This window comes from Amphimedon queenslandica, unplaced genomic scaffold (assembly GCF_000090795.2).
Source record: "Amphimedon queenslandica unplaced genomic scaffold, v1.1 AMPQUscaffold_13251, whole genome shotgun sequence".
NCBI lineage: Eukaryota > Metazoa > Porifera > Demospongiae > Haplosclerida > Niphatidae > Amphimedon > Amphimedon queenslandica.
Genome location: NW_003546513.1, coordinates 115,945 through 133,048, shown reverse-complemented (window position 1 = coordinate 133,048; position 17,104 = coordinate 115,945). Strand labels below are relative to the sequence as shown.

The 17,104-nt window shown below is 37.6% G+C and overlaps 9 protein-coding genes and 1 long non-coding RNA gene across 10 annotated transcripts; 5 read left to right on the top strand and 5 right to left on the bottom strand.

Moving 5' to 3' along the window:
* Positions 1 to 152: 152 nt before the first annotated feature.
* On the top strand, positions 153 to 585 carry LOC100633983 (uncharacterized). Its single transcript, XR_002185828.1, has 2 exons — positions 153 to 287; positions 484 to 585. It is a non-coding gene; the product is annotated as an uncharacterized LOC100633983 (long non-coding RNA).
* On the bottom strand, positions 569 to 2,476 carry LOC100633856 (ras-related protein Rab-20-like). Its single transcript, XM_003388425.3, has 4 exons — positions 2,425 to 2,476; positions 2,282 to 2,375; positions 1,378 to 1,434; positions 569 to 1,313 (listed from the first exon to the last, which is right to left on the bottom strand). The coding sequence occupies exons 1-4, from the start codon at positions 2,448 to 2,450 to the stop codon at positions 759 to 761; spliced, it is 732 nt and encodes a 243-aa protein (XP_003388473.2). The 5' UTR covers positions 2,451 to 2,476; the 3' UTR covers positions 569 to 758.
* An 8-nt stretch (positions 2,477 to 2,484) lies between these two features.
* Positions 2,485 to 3,166, top strand: LOC105313665 (uncharacterized). Its single transcript, XM_011407266.2, has 3 exons — positions 2,485 to 2,612; positions 2,701 to 2,807; positions 2,853 to 3,166. Exons 1-3 carry the CDS (start codon positions 2,514 to 2,516, stop codon positions 3,076 to 3,078), a joined length of 432 nt encoding a protein of 143 aa, XP_011405568.1. The 5' UTR covers positions 2,485 to 2,513; the 3' UTR covers positions 3,079 to 3,166.
* On the bottom strand, positions 3,146 to 6,124 carry LOC105313675 (fibropellin-1-like). The gene is made up of 6 exons (XM_019999649.1): positions 5,630 to 6,124; positions 5,134 to 5,307; positions 4,335 to 5,003; positions 3,781 to 3,954; positions 3,589 to 3,724; positions 3,146 to 3,452 (listed from the first exon to the last, which is right to left on the bottom strand). Exons 1-6 carry the CDS (start codon positions 6,051 to 6,053, stop codon positions 3,422 to 3,424), a joined length of 1,608 nt encoding a protein of 535 aa, XP_019855208.1. The 5' UTR covers positions 6,054 to 6,124; the 3' UTR covers positions 3,146 to 3,421.
* Positions 6,125 to 6,141: 17 nt separating this feature from the next.
* On the bottom strand, positions 6,142 to 7,635 carry LOC100633728 (ADP-ribosylation factor-like protein 6-interacting protein 4). The gene is made up of 5 exons (XM_019999650.1): positions 7,599 to 7,635; positions 7,145 to 7,552; positions 6,455 to 6,544; positions 6,331 to 6,400; positions 6,142 to 6,251 (listed from the first exon to the last, which is right to left on the bottom strand). The coding sequence occupies exons 2-5, from the start codon at positions 7,549 to 7,551 to the stop codon at positions 6,198 to 6,200; spliced, it is 621 nt and encodes a 206-aa protein (XP_019855209.1). The 5' UTR covers position 7,552; positions 7,599 to 7,635; the 3' UTR covers positions 6,142 to 6,197.
* Positions 7,622 to 8,480, top strand: LOC105313674 (DNA-directed RNA polymerase III subunit RPC7-like). The gene has a single exon (XM_011407292.2). The coding sequence runs from the start codon at positions 7,697 to 7,699 to the stop codon at positions 8,396 to 8,398; it is 702 nt and encodes a 233-aa protein (XP_011405594.1). The 5' UTR covers positions 7,622 to 7,696; the 3' UTR covers positions 8,399 to 8,480.
* LOC100633600 (WD repeat-containing protein 48-like) lies at positions 8,437 to 12,838 on the bottom strand. The gene is made up of 19 exons (XM_019999648.1): positions 12,528 to 12,838; positions 12,406 to 12,478; positions 12,055 to 12,267; positions 11,769 to 11,857; positions 11,597 to 11,698; positions 11,344 to 11,521; positions 11,002 to 11,123; positions 10,780 to 10,909; positions 10,637 to 10,734; positions 10,422 to 10,532; positions 10,117 to 10,207; positions 9,900 to 10,016; positions 9,694 to 9,839; positions 9,549 to 9,636; positions 9,454 to 9,503; positions 9,167 to 9,334; positions 9,043 to 9,113; positions 8,870 to 8,987; positions 8,437 to 8,810 (listed from the first exon to the last, which is right to left on the bottom strand). The coding sequence occupies exons 1-19, from the start codon at positions 12,750 to 12,752 to the stop codon at positions 8,604 to 8,606; spliced, it is 2,397 nt and encodes a 798-aa protein (XP_019855207.1). The 5' UTR covers positions 12,753 to 12,838; the 3' UTR covers positions 8,437 to 8,603.
* A 44-nt stretch (positions 12,839 to 12,882) lies between these two features.
* LOC100640459 (transmembrane protein 50B-like) lies at positions 12,883 to 13,978 on the top strand. Its single transcript, XM_003388396.3, has 6 exons — positions 12,883 to 13,049; positions 13,105 to 13,211; positions 13,279 to 13,346; positions 13,393 to 13,485; positions 13,533 to 13,695; positions 13,747 to 13,978. The coding sequence occupies exons 1-6, from the start codon at positions 12,933 to 12,935 to the stop codon at positions 13,796 to 13,798; spliced, it is 600 nt and encodes a 199-aa protein (XP_003388444.1). The 5' UTR covers positions 12,883 to 12,932; the 3' UTR covers positions 13,799 to 13,978.
* LOC100633475 (double-strand-break repair protein rad21 homolog) lies at positions 13,979 to 16,131 on the bottom strand. Its single transcript, XM_003388422.3, has 3 exons — positions 15,740 to 16,131; positions 15,500 to 15,604; positions 13,979 to 15,433 (listed from the first exon to the last, which is right to left on the bottom strand). Exons 1-3 carry the CDS (start codon positions 16,006 to 16,008, stop codon positions 14,194 to 14,196), a joined length of 1,614 nt encoding a protein of 537 aa, XP_003388470.1. The 5' UTR covers positions 16,009 to 16,131; the 3' UTR covers positions 13,979 to 14,193.
* A 71-nt stretch (positions 16,132 to 16,202) lies between these two features.
* On the top strand, positions 16,203 to 17,102 carry LOC100633348 (pyrroline-5-carboxylate reductase 1, mitochondrial-like; the record flags this gene model as incomplete). Its single annotated transcript, XM_003388421.2, has 3 exons — positions 16,203 to 16,406; positions 16,633 to 16,812; positions 16,935 to 17,102. Coding segments are annotated over exons 1-3 (495 nt in total), but the record flags the coding sequence as incomplete, so codon positions are not given.
* Between the last annotated feature and the right edge of the window lie 2 nt (positions 17,103 to 17,104).

Sequence of the window (17,104 nt, the reverse complement as noted above, 5' to 3'; positions counted from 1 at the left end):
GACTCTTTTATAGTTTCTCTTTTCTCTCCTCTATCCTCTTCTTTCATCCCTTCCTCATTTATTTTCTTGTCTGCTTTCTGTAGTTCTTATAATAATAATAATAATAATAATAATAGTAATAATAATAATGACAATTATAATTATAATGATAGATTTACAAAGAGACTGGTATGAGAGCCTCAGTGATGGAATAGGTTATCAGCAAAACTGGCAGAATGATGCTAGATCACTGAGACCAACAGGAACTGTAGGAGACTTTAACAATATAGACACCAACCAACCATCAGGTATGCATGTGTATCAGTTGAATAACTGAAATAATGCATAAATTGAACTGGAAAAAAGAAAGAAATGACCTTTGTAATTATAATAATCATAGTGTACTTCCTGTTCACACTCCAGTTCACACCTCAAGGTGTTAACAAGGTGTCAAAAACAACTTGTAAAATTACAAAATATTTTAATATTATTTTTATGCTGCAGGAGGAGCAGATGCTGATGAGTTAAGTGCTACATACAATGAATACATGAGGAATTGGCATGAGGACTTAATTTTTTATGAGGAAGAGTTTTAAATCAAAAGAAATATAAAGACTTTAACATGATAATAGAGAGAAAGGATAAATATTTCAATTTTTATTGCATAAAATTACACTTACATTACATACACCTTGAAAAATACTTAACAATGTATAATGCTAGTTTTAATAATAACAATAATAATAATAATAATAACAATAAGTATTAATAAGTGTTAATCAATTCTTGCAGCAGCCTGATTGAGATGGCTGTGTGCTAGCAGGTGGAGGATTATCAAGTCGTATTGTAGAATCAGGCCGAGCTCTGCTACTTCCCCGTCGATTCTTCTCCGAACTATCCCCTCCACCTGGCGTAACACCTGACTTCTGCAGCTGTATGAGTACAATCCTCTCTATGTACTGGAAGAGGTCAGTCACCCCAGCCCCTGTCTTTGAGCTGGTTTCAAAGTAAGACTCATGGCTTTGAACTTTGACAAGGAACGTATTTGGGTTTGACCTCAGGGCTCTCTCCAGCTGTCTCTGGTGCTGACGGACTGCCAGGGACTTTCCTTCAGAGGAACCAATCTCTCTTCCTTTGCTGTTTATAAGGTCCAGTTTGGTTCCCACAACAACAGTAAAGCAGGTGGGGGCTTGTTCCTCAAGGAGTGGAATGAATACTTGTTCTAGTTTTTCTAAAGACGATTTCTTTGTAAGATCAATGGCCAGAATGGCCACATGAGCACCACGACAATAAAATGAACTTAAACTAGCATACTTCTCTTCACCAGCTGTATCCTGTGGGAAGGAGGAGCATTGATTGAGCATGACATCATCACATGATAGTCACATGGTCTCTTACCCAGAGTGCAATGTTCCATTCTCCCCATTTCTTCAGAGCCAATGAAGCACCAATACTCTAATGAAAATAAATAATTACTAGTAAATATTAACAACATTGACTAATGATTCCAATCGAGTTTACATGTTTTATGAATTTTAAAGTTACTTGAAAATTGGGCCAAAGTCCCTGTACTATAGTACATGGTCTTGGGCCAAATTTTGCCAAAAATGACTAGGAGAGAATTCTCAATTTTTATTACATTTCCTGATACATATACATGTATTTATGTTGCGTACAAAGTTTGAGTCAATTCTGATCAAGTTTGAATTTTTTATGAATTTTTAAAGTTGCTCAAAAATTGGGCCAAAGTCCCTGTACTATAGTACAGGGACTTTGGCCAAATTTTGTCAAAAATGAAAAGTAGAGAATTCTAAATTTTTATTACATTTTCTGATACATATACATGTACTTATGCTGTGTAGAAAGTTTGAGCTGATTTCAATCACGTTTAGATTTTTTATGAATTTTTAAAGTTACTCAAAAATCGGGTAAAAGTCCCTGTACTATAGTACATGGTCTCGGGCCAAATTTTGCTAAAAATGAAAAAGTGAGAATTCTCAATTTTAATAACATTTTCTAATACAATATTAACTTTTAGCACCTCCCACTATAGGGAATTGCATTTAATGGAAATGAAGACGATAAGAATAAACTGTCCAGCTATCCTTGGTGGGTGGAGTCATTCTTTGGGTGTGGCTCCCCTTAGCTCATTAAGGTGTTAATAACTTACAATACTTCAAACTACAACGAGCTCCACCCAACAACATTCAACAAGCGCAACTTCAATAAACGCTACTACTATTATTATTATTATTTTAATATTCCACTTGCAGTGTATCATACACTAGCAATAGGCTCTTACTGTGACTGTTTCAGCGAATTCCCCTGTCAGGTATCGTTGTATTAGGCAGGTCTTCCCGACGTTAGTGTCTCCAAGAATAATAACTTTAATGTCTCTAGGAGGAGAGAGAGCCATTACAGGAGAGAGGAAGAGGATGTACTTACGTCTTTGACTTTGCTGCTGATGCCATTTTTATTTAGAATAAGCCACGCCTATTTTAATTTAACCCTTTAATAAGCCACGCCTATTTAAAATGGCTACTGGTTACAAGCTAATGAGTGTCCCTGATAAAATACAACTTTCTACTGGACAAGAAGATGGAACTAAGCAACCTCAACACAGACAGATGAAAGTAACAGCAAGAGACTGAGAGAGAATCACTGTATCTATTATATAATAATAATTATTTTATTTTGTTTTACTGTGTTTGTCGTTTCAAGGTTCCTGACACTATTACGTTGGGTGGTAGTAGAGATGATATATCCTCTAGTCACGTGACAGGAAGGGGAGGGGTCGGAATATTGTCGTCTTCAGCCGAAGAGCAGTCGTGGGTCTAATAATTTAATAAATTAAATAATCAAACCATTAATAGTATACAACCAGAGGAGATCCCTTATGCTGGTTCAGTTGATATAAATCAAAGGTTAGAGTCACTGGAAGAACGAGTGAGGAAGATAGAAGAATGGGAGGGGCTAAGAAATATTGGCCACACCTCCTCTGGGGGGCCGGGGAAATTTTGGTATGCAGTGACGTTTTCAAGTTGGATGATGGTTCCACTGATTGTCGTGTTTTTAATGTATTACAAGAGACAATCCTGAAACATTTGACACATTAATGTTTAATAATAGTGTTCAATAGAAATGATATTAATTATGTTATTGGAAATAGTTTTTTAACATAAGGGTATCATTATACAAAAATTAGTGAGAAGAATACAAAATATATAATTATGAATATACACAGATACATGCAACAAGATATTGATAATTAACTTCTAAAAATAAACACTAGTCACTTGTGCATTATTACTATTATTATTATTATTATTATCATTATTATTATTATTATTATTATTATTATTATTATTATTATTATCATTATTATTATTATTATTAGTTTAGTATACAATAGTAGCTATAGAGGGTGCAGCATGAGCTCTTGTTATATGTTTGATATTTTTGTTAATATTATTCTGAAGGGAGGGAGAGAGGGGGGGAGGGAGAGAGAGAGGGGGGAGGGAGAGAGAGAGGGGGGAGGGATGGAGAGGGAGAGAGAAAAGTGAAAATGATTAAAGTAGATTCGACTCCCATTACCCAGTAGCTACTTACTCTTTATCAGGATCATTCTGTGTCTTTACTTTATAAGTTGGAGGTTTTTCCTTATTCACTTTAGCTAGTACCACAATGACAACTGCTATTATGATGGCTATTATAATCAATATGATTAGGAAAGCTGCAATTATACCTAGAGAAGAGAGAGAGAGAGAGAAGATAAAATATTATCAATTTTTATACACTAACCAATGATAGCTCCAGTATTCAGGCCACTCCCCCTTCCTGGTTCTCTAGTTGGCGGACTAACAACAATAGGAGGGGAACAGATCCTTCCCTCATCACTTGGTACAAGACTATTGGCACACGACGTACAGTTGTCTTTATAAGTACAAGAGGTACAGTCCTTCACACTGCAACTGACTATAAAGAGAAAGAAATTGTATCTATTTTTAGCAAATTACAGAAGTCTATTATTAGTAACAGTATAGGAGCCATTTTTTGAAAGAAACCATGGGCTATAGCCTTGGGTATTTTTCAAAAATTGGCCTGTTTTTAAAAATGGTCATAATTCAAAATTCTTTGCCGGAATCAACTCAAACTTTCTATGTAGCATAAGGACATCAATATGTACCAGAAAATGTAATAAAAATTTGGGGAGATTTCGGAGCCATTTTTTGGAAAAAACCATGGGCTATAGCCTTGGGTATTTTTCAAAAATCAGCCCATTTTTTAATGGTCATAACTCAAGAAATACAGGAATCAGCTATTATTAGTAACATTGTCTATTATTAGTAACGTACCACATGTCCCATTGACCAGTGAGTACTGGTCCTCACACTGGGTACAAGTGAATGAGGTGGGGTCACAGTCTCCAGTTACACAGTTCTCTCCAATGGTACATTGGTCACACAGTCCACCAGTCCATGGTCCTTCACAACGGCAGCTAAACCCGCCCACTTCATTATCACAAGAGCCACCGTTAAGACAAGGGCCATAAGGAGGATTAGTCTGACATTCATTAACATCATCATCACAGGTGGTTCCATTATATTGAGATGTACATGTACATATATACCTGTTGATACCATCAGTACACGTCCCTCCATTATTGCAAGGATTACCATCACACTCATTGATATTAACGTCACAGTTCTTTCCTGTAAAACCAGCTGCACAGGAACACGTGTATCCATTAATACCATCGCTACATGTGCCATTGACACAGGGGTCTGGATCACAATCATCAATATTGATAACACAATCGGGCCCAGTGTAGCCTAATGCACACACACATTCATAACCACCTGCTGTGTTGCTACATGAACCACCATTACGACAAACAGGGGAAGGAGAGGTAGTACACTCGTTAATGTCCTCTGTACATGTAGCACCTGTATAGCCTGACGTACATGTACATGAGCAGGAGGTGGAGTTTCGTACTCCGCCATTTTGACAAACTATGGAACAATCTAGAGAAGAGAGGGGAAGGGAAGTAAAGGTTGGTTTACCAAGAGGAAATATAACAAACAGTATAACATAAACCATAACATTATGAAAACAAGAAGACATATATGACTCATCTCTCTCTCCCTAGCTCACTTGAGCAGTCTGATCCAGTATAAAACTCGTCACATTGACATATAAAAGTTGAAGAGTTTGGATGTTGGTTTGATCCACATTCATTAGTGCAAGAGTTAGTGTCAATGGAATAGTAAGGACAGCAACCTGAATTGGTACAGTAAGTGGTACCAACACTGCAGTCTTGATAACAATCTAAAGGAAAGACCACATCAAGAGTATAATAATAATAATAATAATAATAAACAACAACAATAATAATAATAATAATAATAATAATAAACAACAACAACAACAATAATAATAATAATAATAATAAACAACAACAACAACAATAATAATAATAATAATAATAATAATAATAATAATAATAATAATAATAATAATAAACAATAATATAACCTGATGTATAATAAGCTGATGCACAATATAACTATGTATGAGTATTATTAGTATATCATTAGTATATCATTAGTATATCATTAGTATATCATTAGTATATTATACATGTACTTACCGACACAGTTTGTCAAAGGATCATAATTAGAGATCCCTAACCTACACCTCCTGCAGTTAACACGTTGAGTTGCGTTAAGTCTCGCAGCAAACTGAGTATCAGAAGGGAAGGCCAAGGATCCACTGAGAATCCACTCTCCACTGCTGCAGCTGGTATCAAGAGCAACCAGGTCTATTCCAAGGTCTGGAACGTGTACAGTTACATTAGCAATGATTGAAGAACTGGAAAAGGTTCCAAAACTACCGCCAGAAGCAGTACAGGTCACGTACCAGTGGTTAATGGACGTGTTGGCTGAGCCTCCTTCTCCTACCGGATAGTTTTGATTGACAATGCTCAGTACCATGGGCATCGTGATATTAGAACACTGCCCTCTCACTGAGGAGGAGAAGAGAAGGAATAAAAGAGAAAACAGGAGAGAGGTCATCTTTGTTTGTCCAGAATTATGACTCAGCTGCTGGTGATTGAGGTTTGTAGGCGTACGCGTAGCTTGAAGCCACGCCCAGTTAATAAAATGGTGTCATGAATATCATATTTAATATCAAAATTATTGATAAAGTTTTAGTTAAAATTATAATTTCTTCAGACCAGTTTGAAAAGAGAGACCATCTCCCTGTGTTGCAAGCTAGACAAAACAAACAAGCAAAATATAACAAACAAACAAATAAATAAATTAATTAATAAATAAATAAATTAATTAATACTTTATTAATTGCCTTGTGCCTGTCCCTACTAACAATCTCCTCAATAATCTCACCATCGCCTTTCACTAACCTGCAAATAAACAAATAAACAAATAAACAAACAAATAAACAAATAGGATCTGACCTGCTCCTACCAGTTTCAGGATCAACAACTCTTCTAACGACACTTTGTTGTTTAACATAATCAAACTGAGTCATGGGACCGTAGCTACGTCTAAAGTGAAGGAAATACTCTATATAATGTACAATAGCATCATGAGTCTTACAAGATGGGACACTATAAGACATATGTAATGTATCAGGAAATGTAATAAAAATTTAGAATTCTAAACTTTTCATTTTTGGTGAAATTTGGCCAAAGTCCCTGTACTATAGTACAGGGACTTTTACCCGATTTTGGAGCAACTTAAAAAATTCGTAAAAAATCCAAACTTGATCGGAATCAGCTCAAACTTTCTACACAGCATAACAACATGTATATGTATCAGAAAATGTAATAAAAATTTAGAATTTTAAACTTTTCATTTTTGGTGAAATTTGGCCAAAGTCCCTGTACTATAGTACAGGGACTTTTACCCGATTTTGGAGCAACTTAAAAAATTCGTAAAAAATCCAAACTTGATCGGAATCACCTCAAACTTTCTACACAACATAAGTACATGTATATACATCAGAAAATATAATAAAAATGGAGAATTCTCTACTTTTCATTTTTGGCAAAATTTGGCCAAAATTCCTGTACTACAGTACAGGGATTTTGGTCCAATTTTGAGGAAACTTTAATAGTTTGTAAAATAATTAAATTATATTTTACTTCAAAGGTGGATGAGTAGTTATTAAAGGAGTAGTGTCTATTGGAGGAGGAGGAGCTGAAGGAACAGGAGGAGCTGATAGTTGGATGGCATTGGACCAATCAAGGTTAGACTTGTTGTCTTTTGACTTCTTCTTCTTTGACTTCTTGTGCTTCTCTTTATTGTGCCTCTTGCTACTTTTAGAATGTTTTTTCTTTTTCTTTGCTTGAAATGACGTGAAACTAGAATCATCTTTGCCTTTTTCTTTCTTTCTCTTTTTCTTTTTCAAGATTACCCTCTGGCCTCCATCACTTGAAGACGACTCTTCACTTAAAGATGAATCCTTTTCTATTTTTCTTTTCCTTTTTCTCCTTTTCTCTCTCCTTTCTCCCTCAGACTCACTGCTGCTCAAGCTTGATGAAGAAGACATGCTAATTAAAATGGAGTGATATGGAAGGGTTAAAAACTTGACCTCACTTTAGGCAGCCATTTTGAAATGAGCATTAAATAGAATCATAATAAAATGGCGCCAGATAGGTAGCTCTGGAAAAGAGAAGAGAAAGACAGCAAGCGGAATGAGTAGAGGGCGCAGGAGAGGGTCAGGCCGTCCAGCATCTAATCTAGAAGGACTAGGAGTGCCTCCTGGAGAAAGGATACCGCCTCCATCACTAGAACCATCTCCTCTCTTCCCGCCATTAGACAAGAGGCCTCTAGACCTCACTGATAATGAACTATACGTTGAATTACTGGGAAAGAAATCCTCCCTGAGGGTAGCCATGCAAGATTCTGTATTCTATTTAAGAAAGAGCCAAAGAGACCACGAACTGAACATTGTCAGATATTCGGATAAATATAAGACCAAAGATGAAACGGACATCATGGAAATACTAGCCAGTACGCCGTCATGGCAACAAAGGTTACCTAAGGAACTGCATCCCAAAACAAAGAGGACAATAAAAAAGGCTCAAAGACACAAGAAAGCTTTAAAGCCAACCTCTGGTACCCAGTTTGGAACCAGCAAACTCAACATTGCTGATACAACCAGTCCTCCATTAGGAGATACCATCACTGTGGGTAGTATAGACCTGATCAACATTAGGGCTGGGTATACTGAGGGGGAGGAGGAGGTAGGGGAGGAGGAGGAGGAGGAGGTGTACGATGAGGAGGAGGAAGAGGAACAAGGAGATTATCAATTAAGTTACTTTGATCCAGGAGGGGATGATGTCATGATTGATGATGATGATGAAGAGGGCGGAGCTGGTGGAGAATATTATTAAATAATAATAATAATTTAATTGCAGAGATTTGTGTTTTATTATTTTATTTATTTCTAAAGAATCATAAACTAATGACAACATACGAACATGGTTAAAAGGAATAACAATATAATTCTGAGTATTCTGTCAGACCAAGAGATGAAGAGAAGGGAAGAGGTTCTTGTGTACATAATGTGAACTGTGTCATCTTAAGAGGGTGAAGACCTTAAGTCGGTGAAGACTCCATTTTATTCTCGGGATCCTTCTCCTCCTCCTCCTCCTCTTGGTCTTCGGCTACTTCTTCTCCGGTATCAGTTACTATGGTAACCGGTGGAGTCTCATACTCAATTATTTTATAAAATAATTTCATGTCACCGCCACTTTTCCAGACAGTATGACGGACAGTTCTCATGTCAAGAGAATTATCTAACAGCTAACGAGGGAGAGAGAGAGAGAGAGGTGGTATAATGAACTTAGTAGTATCATCATTACTTGTCCCTGACAGTATATCTCAATCTTATCTCTTGTCTCTTCATTCCCGTAGAGTTTTCCCTGAAGGTACTCCGTTACTTTACGTACAGTCAGTATATCCTGAGCCGACAGTCTGTCACTGTATGAATGAATGAATAGAGTTGTAACCCACACCCACAACCACGCCCACTCACGATTTGGCATTCTTTCCACTTGATTCTTTTGCTAATACAAAACTCATCTTGGGCTGTGGGGGCAACTGAGCCTATTAATATTAATAACTAATATTAATAACTATTAATAACTAGCCATACCCACCTGTACAACTATATCTGATATCCATAAAGGACAGAAGGTTTTCAAAAGGTTCTTCTCGTGATTATTAACGATACTGCTGACAGTAAATCGAACAAGAGTAGCTCCACAGTCAGTGGACTCTGATAATACCACTGGAGTGTGGGCGGGAACTGAGAAAAACTTAGTGTCCTAAATAAATATAAAACAAATAATAATAATAATAATAATAATAATAATAATAATAATAATAATAATAATAATAATGATAATAATGATGATAAATATTTGATCGTCGCCCCTCCCCTTACCACTTTACTAGCCGATCCACTCCCTTCAGATTTCGAACTAATGAGCATTTCTATAAATAAACAAATAAATAAATAAAAGATATGAGAGATCTTACTTTCCAGATTATGTGCAAGGTCATCATATTTCAAATTAACAAAAGCTTTATACAGCTGCTCAAGAGTTAGAGAATCATCTTGAAAACACTTAAAAACAAAATAATAATAATAATATCAATATTTATCAATTGATTATAAACATACCTCATACATTTGACTGTGTAAGTTACTTCTTGACATTTCTTCATTTTGTAATGAATTCAAATCAGGTTCACTTAGTCCTAACTCTCTGCCCAGTTCAATGGAGTCACTAACAGTTTCAACTGAAGATAAGAACATGCTCCTGGTCACTGGATCAAGGGGTAGAGTAAGGGGAGGAGTCAATAAAGAGTATGTCAGTTATTAATTACCAATGGTGGCTCTCATTTCCTCTAGTTTCTCTTGAGTCTCTTTCTGCTCTTGTTTCAATCCGTGGAACTCAGACCAGTTCTCAAAAAGAGCCTTTAACATCAGCGCTCCATAATTAACTGTAAAATAAAATAATACCGCCCATAATACTAACAGTAATTAATAATGTATAATAACATTAATAATGCAAAGTATCTGTGTGCTGGAGTGGGTTCTTACGCTTCAGGTCTGAGGTATTAGGAAGGTTGGTGTCATTCCCCATTACCCAAGCAGAGAAGCAATCACTTTCCTCCAACCGAATACTCAGCATCTGCACAACATAAGAACATGTATCAGTAAATGTAATAAAAATGGAGAATTCTCTACTTTCATTGTTGGTAAAATATTTTGGAGCAACTTTAAAAATTTCTAAAAAATCCAAACTTGATTGGAATCAGCTCAAACTTTCTACACAGCATAAGAACATGTATATGCATCAGGAAATGTAAAGAATTTGCTGTCCCTGTTATAATTTTATAACGTACTCCTGTTCTAATGTCACACGAGAACCAGTTTGGAACAAAAAGTGAGTTGAATCTTTGATCCTGTGATACCTCCTCCATATCAACCTTTCCCAACTCTTCAATAAGGACGGCCTGCCAGGATTATGAAATAAAGTACAGTAGCTTCAAATTTTAAATGACAACAAATTAATATTAATTTAAACAAGAAAGAAAGTTTTGACTGGTACAACTCTTACATGAAGGACGTCCCAAAGTGCTACGGTCCCTGTGTTGTCCTTGGTCAGTACCTCTCTTTTGTTATTGCAGATCTTACACTCAACGATAGTCTTACCTCCTACAGAAACAGGTTTTCAAAACCGGTCAGTCTGGTTTATAATACCTGGTATTGTTAGGAGAGGTCTGGAGTGAGAGATGTTGTGTTCCGTTTCTCCGTTACTATGACAACCAGACTCTTCGTCTTTATCCTCAGTACCAGTTCCATTAGTGCTTATCTCAGGGGGAGTGGCAGGCTATCATAATAACCATTAATAATTAATAATAATAATTGGTCCACTTTTATTAACTGTATAGTAAATTCATTAGCATTAATAATAATCCTCACCCATTTATTAACAGAGGTCCCTGTTGTACTGACCCAAAGTGACTCGATATTTTCAGTTTTATCAAGAGCTAGAGACAGGACTGATCTCTCCTCAGTACACAGGAGAATGCTGTCACGACTACCTGGAGGAGACACAGACTGTCACACCATTACTACTCAAGGATAACTACACATTTCTGTTGCACAAAAATTTGCAAATAGCGAGTAAGATTCTCTGCTTTTTTGTGAAAGCACTAACATACAAATTAAATTCAGCAAAATTATAGGAACCCTTGGGTCACAAAATTATAGGAACCCTTGGGCCACAATAATGTCTATCTATTTACATGTACATGCTATTACTGTCTGTCATGTCTGTCAGGTAGATATTCCTGTCCTTCCCTCCGGAATAAAAATACTTGAAACTATCATCAACTTCAAGAGCCCAGACTCCGCCTGTGTGTAGCCTAAAGGTTTCAATACAACGCTGCTGACCTATGGACCATAACCTAACGGTACCATCAGAACTGCCAGAGAGACACTGAAATAATAATAACAACAACAATAATAATAATAATAATAATAATAATATAGATATTTCTTCATTCTTCCTCACTTCAGTCCCATCTTCGTTGAGTATTACTGATCGTACATTATCAGTGTGACCCTTTAGCTTCATTAATTTATGATATGATCTGGTATCCCATACTTTAAGAGCCTGTTAAATAGTGGGTGTAGTCAACATACATTAATTAATGGGTGTGGCTAAGAGATACTAAGTGACTCACTTTTTCCGTTGATCCAGAGACCACTAGCGTCCCTTGTTTGTTAATGTCTACACTGTATACAGACTTCTTCTGCCCGTTCAACGGAATCGCTACAACAAAAAGAATGAACATACATAAAACATACATGATAATGTATAGCTGTGAATAAAAAATGAAAGATTAAATTCTTTTAGTGGATTCAATTGTAATGAATCCCAAGCAATGCCAAAGTGTAATTCTTTAAAATTATCCGACATTTCGACACACAGGTATCACTAGCTATACAGTGTTAAACACAGTTCCTTACTAGTGACGGTGTTTTTAGAAGCCGTGAGTGAAGTGAGAGCATTAATGTCCCACAGATAGAGCTCATGATCCAGTCCAGCACTGACCACGGTATCAGTGACTGGTGAGTAGGCCAGTGCTTGAATGTAGTCGCTGTGAGGTTTTAGGGTCGACGTACAGGATCCTCTGGATAGGTCCCAGACCTTCAGAGAGGTATCAGAGGAAGCAGACATCACTGGAATAAAGAATAATAATCATTAATAATAACTATTAATAATAACCGTTAATAATAACTATTAATAATAACTATTAATAATAACTGTTAATAATAACTATTAATAATAACCGTTAATAATAACTATTAATAACTCACGTATATTGCCTCCTTTACACAGTACCATGTCGTTGACCCACCCAGTGTGGTGTTCCAGTGTCAGGAAGCATTCCTATGGTAATGTATATGTACATCAGTACATGAACCTCTCCTACTCTTACTGCCTCTCCGTTAGTCTCGCTCAGTTCCTTGAGGTCCCAGGCCCTAATGATAGAGTCCCTACCAGCAGTGAGTACGAGATCACGTGACAAAGAGGAGGAGCTATCCACTAGTACCCTATTGACTCCTGACCTGTTCCTCGGCTCCCTCTCTTCTCTCAGAGTGTAAGTAACACACACTTTCTTCCTAGAAGAGCCTCCTCCCCCGTATCTAGTGTGAGAACTCATCTTCTCTCTCCCTTCTGCTCGCTTCTGCCTTTCTCAACAAGTTGCAAAGGCAGCCATGTTTTAATGGGCGTGACTAAAACAGTGTCACCACGCCCATTCAGTGGGTTTGGTTTATGAAGAAGGCGTGTCTGTTTACAAGTCGTGACTCGACTATTATCACTTCTCTTCTTCTCTTCTGTCATGAGTGGCTGTATTGATAAGATTAGTTGTAGTTGTGAGTGTTGCGATACTGAGCGGCTGAAGGAATGGCTGGCTCCTAAGAGAAATGCATTTGCCTCTACAATATCAGGAGGACTGGTAATTATACAGTAATATTATTAATTTTATTATTTAATATTACATATTTTGTTAGTTTGCAATTGGTTGGTGGCTAGTTATTGATAGCAGTGTGAATCATTCTGAGCCGATATACGCGGCATACTTTATGTGTGGGATCTTCTCAACGATAGCACTACTGATGTGAGTTTAATCACACGTACATGTACATGTATACTAATGATACTATGTACCACGTCCATTACTCCAGGATTAATTCAGTCTCCACTGGTCAGATAATGGGTGATACCTATACCGAGGGGTGTCTTGGTAGGCGTGGTAAGTGAGTGATTAGTAGGTGTGGTCATTCCCTCCCTCCTGTTAGCTGCCCGGGCCTGGCTATTCATTGGGTTCTTGTTTGCATTTGGAGGTCTCATCGGCTCACTCTGGATATTCATACAACAGTTCCTGGTCCCAGGTTAGTCAAGATCCTACTTTAAAAATACACATTCTTTCTTATTGCAGCTGTGCAGCATGGAGGAGGTCACAGTAGGAGAGATCTTGATCTTTTGGATTCAAATAATGTGACAGCCTCACCCTCACCAACTCCCAGTGGTCCTGAAGACTTTAACATGTATATATGGCAGGGAATATCATTCTTCATACAAAACCTACTGATATTTATTAGGTGGGTACTTTAAAAGTGTATTATTATTAATTTATTATTATTGTTGTTTAGTACACTTGTTTATAAGTTTGGAAGGACAGAGGAAGAGGATTCATCATGGTAATGAAAAGGATGACATTTTAATTATTACTGTTTTATTTTAATTATTGCTTCATCAAACTATAACAATAAATAAAGATGTGGTGTAACGTGTATTAATAATAATAATGATTATTATTATTATTATTGTTATTGTCATATTTTTCAGTTTATTATTATAAGTATATAGCCATGCACAAATCAATTTTGTTTAAATGTTAATATCAAAAAAAACAACCTGAACACACTCTAGTCTAATCAATACTGGATAAATGAGTTCTTTAATAATGATAACAACAACAACAATAATGATAATAATAATAACAAATATTACGTATGATAATAAGTCTGAGAGTTTCATTATATGAAGAGTTGGCATGTTTTTTAAAATGAGGGAAGGAGAGGGGGAAAGATAACATGTTAGTTGGGTGTGATGCTGCTGTCAGTAATAACAATGGCTGCATAAGGTTTAGATTGCTCCAGTTTTATTGCTCCTTCCTTAGCCAGGAGCAGACAACTATAGAATCTTGATGCAGCTTGCTTCCTGTTACACTTACGTGCTATGTCACTGAAATGGAGTGAGTCAGTCTGTTGGAATCCTTTCTCTAGCTGTCGTAGTACCTGCTGTGTCCGCTTGTTCCACTTCTTCTCTTCAACGACTGCTTCTGGCGTTTCAGTGGTGGGTGTTGCCTCAGTCTCAGCCTCCTCAAAGTCAGGAATATTGGGAACTACCCTAGAAATAGACTCATCTTCATCTTGGTCTTGCATTGGAGGCAAAAATGGGTTATCATCATTGCCATGGATCGGCTCCTCAATAGGAAGTGGACCAGCGTCCATATCAACAGGGGCACCCTCTCCCCCTCCTCCTATTATTGATGGGTTTTTCTCTCGCTGCATCTCAACAGTTTCATCCATCAAGGGCACTTCTGTGTCTGCTGGAAGAAGGTGCAGGTTTCTAGTTACAAGGGAAGAGAGAGGAGAGGAAGAGAGCCAGGTTGGATTCTGAAACAAGAAGTCATGTCCCTGTCCTAGTCTTGATAGCATCATCTTCTTAGTAGGAGGAGGGTAGGAGACTGTACGGAGAGTGTCAGAATAATCCATCAGTTGAGCCCTGATGATGTCACCTCGTAGCTCCTTCTCTTTATCAATGAGTAACTTTCTCTTCCTCTTTTGTCTTTGTTTATTCATTCCCTGGAGGGTAGCATCAACTGGTGGAAGGACAAAGTCTTTCTCTTCTCCTGTCGTCACCTCTTGTGCTGGAAGGATTGATTCAGTCTCCATTGGCTCTTGTTGTTGTTGTTCCTGAGCCACACCCTCTACAGAAGCTTCGGCTATACCGTCAAACTCTGCTTCATCTATATTTACAAGTCCTCCATGTCCAAATTCAGTGATATCATTTCTTTGTCGTTTTGGTTCTGCTGGTTCTATCCCACCAGACACCTCTGCTTGCTGCTGATGTGACGTGTCAGTGATGTTGGTCTCAGCTTCATCCCGTTGCATCTCAAATTCTTGCAACACTCCTCCAAACTCATCATTGTCAACAGCTCCCATTCCTTCAAAGTCATTGAGGGAGAGCATGTTATTCAAATTGGTCACGTCATCTTTTAGAGTGATGTCTTCAGCACGGCTCTGAAACTTGTCTTCTTGAAAGTCGGTGGCACTAAACAGTAATTGAACATAAATATATTGATAATTAATTAGTTTCTAATTAGCGCCCACCCCTTACCCCAAATCAGCTACAGCTGATTCCAAACTCTGGAGTATCTCAGGGAGAGTGATGGTATCACTAGTGGTCACACCTCCTTCACTGGGCAGGTCAACGGCACCTGGCCTAATAATATAAAATAAATTAATAATTATTAATTAATAATTAACGCAATTACATGTACATCTCAAAACCAAGTCACAGCCAAATGTAATCTTTGGCCGCTACTCTTTGGCCGCTACTTAATGGAAGTTTTCGTACCGAAATGCCATCTTTATTTTAGCACATGCCTCCCCTAGGTCCTGGATCAGATACTTTTGTTTCCGCGAGTAGATCCTGACTATACCCAACAGGAGGTGCCCTGAGGTACGTAGAGCCAACTTGACTCGAGGGGAGATGATGTCATCCACAGTTTTCTGAACATCAGTCTCAAACACCTGAGCCTTTGTGACCTTCTTCTCCCAATGGGCAGCCAGCCATACTTTGGCTAAAGGGCCTTTCTTTGATAGGACAAAAGTAGCATAAAACATGTCCTGAAGGGCTCGGAGAACTGAACTCTACAATAGGCTACTGCAATCTTCTCCCTTTTATTATAAAAATGACCAAAGAATACAATACCTCCTGCTGTGTGTCTCCCTCACTTTTGAAAACTATCTCTACTGCGCATGCGCCAACCCACGTGGAAGTTTAGAGCCGCCCTGCGCATAAAAGGTTGCATTGATCAATATATACTACACACAATAGCTACTGATTAAAGGAAAGAGAGCGCTACCAAGGACTAATGTCTCTAGGAGTTTCTTCTATAGGCTTCCTTGGAGCTGGTAAGATTGCATCAGCTTTGGCAAGGGGGTTCCTTGCAGCAGGACTGATCAGTAAAGACAGGATAACAGCTTCAGCTCCTTCAAGAAAAGACCTGGAAAAAATTGAGGTACATCACACAAATTCTAGCAATAGACTCTCTGTATTGTGTATGATTAGTTTAAGGGTATGCATGCATCCAGTAGTTCATGTGTAGGTGACTATCATACATGCATTGGTCAGCATTTTGTACTGATTAGTGATTAGTGATGATTACTCAGTCTGCATCGCTTCCAAATGAATGTTAACTTTGGCCAGGAGCTATAGTTTCAATTATGAATATGTTTTGGTTACAGGATCTAGGTATTAATGTGACTGAGAGCAATGAAGAGACTGCAAAGAACAGTGAAGTACTATTGGTAGCAGTGAAACCTCACGTAGTACCCAAAGTATTGAAAGAAGTGTCCCCTTGTATAACAAAGGATCACCTTATAGTATCAGTAGCAGCTGGAGTGACAATTGAAACAATAGAGAAGGTATAATGGACTAGCATATGTCACCATTGTGCTGCATGTTTATTAATAATCACCATTAAACAAAACCCATTCATACTAAGTCATAACTCATAACTAACTCAATCAGCTCTCTTTGTTTGTAGAATCTACCAGACAACACTAGAGTCATCAGGTGTATGCCCAACACACCAGTGGTGGTCAGGAATGGTGTCACCATTTACTCTCAAGGTACTGCAGTACAAGAAGGAGACAAGAACCTAGTCCATCAGCTACTGATGTCCGTCGGAATCTGCCATGAAATGGACGAGTATAT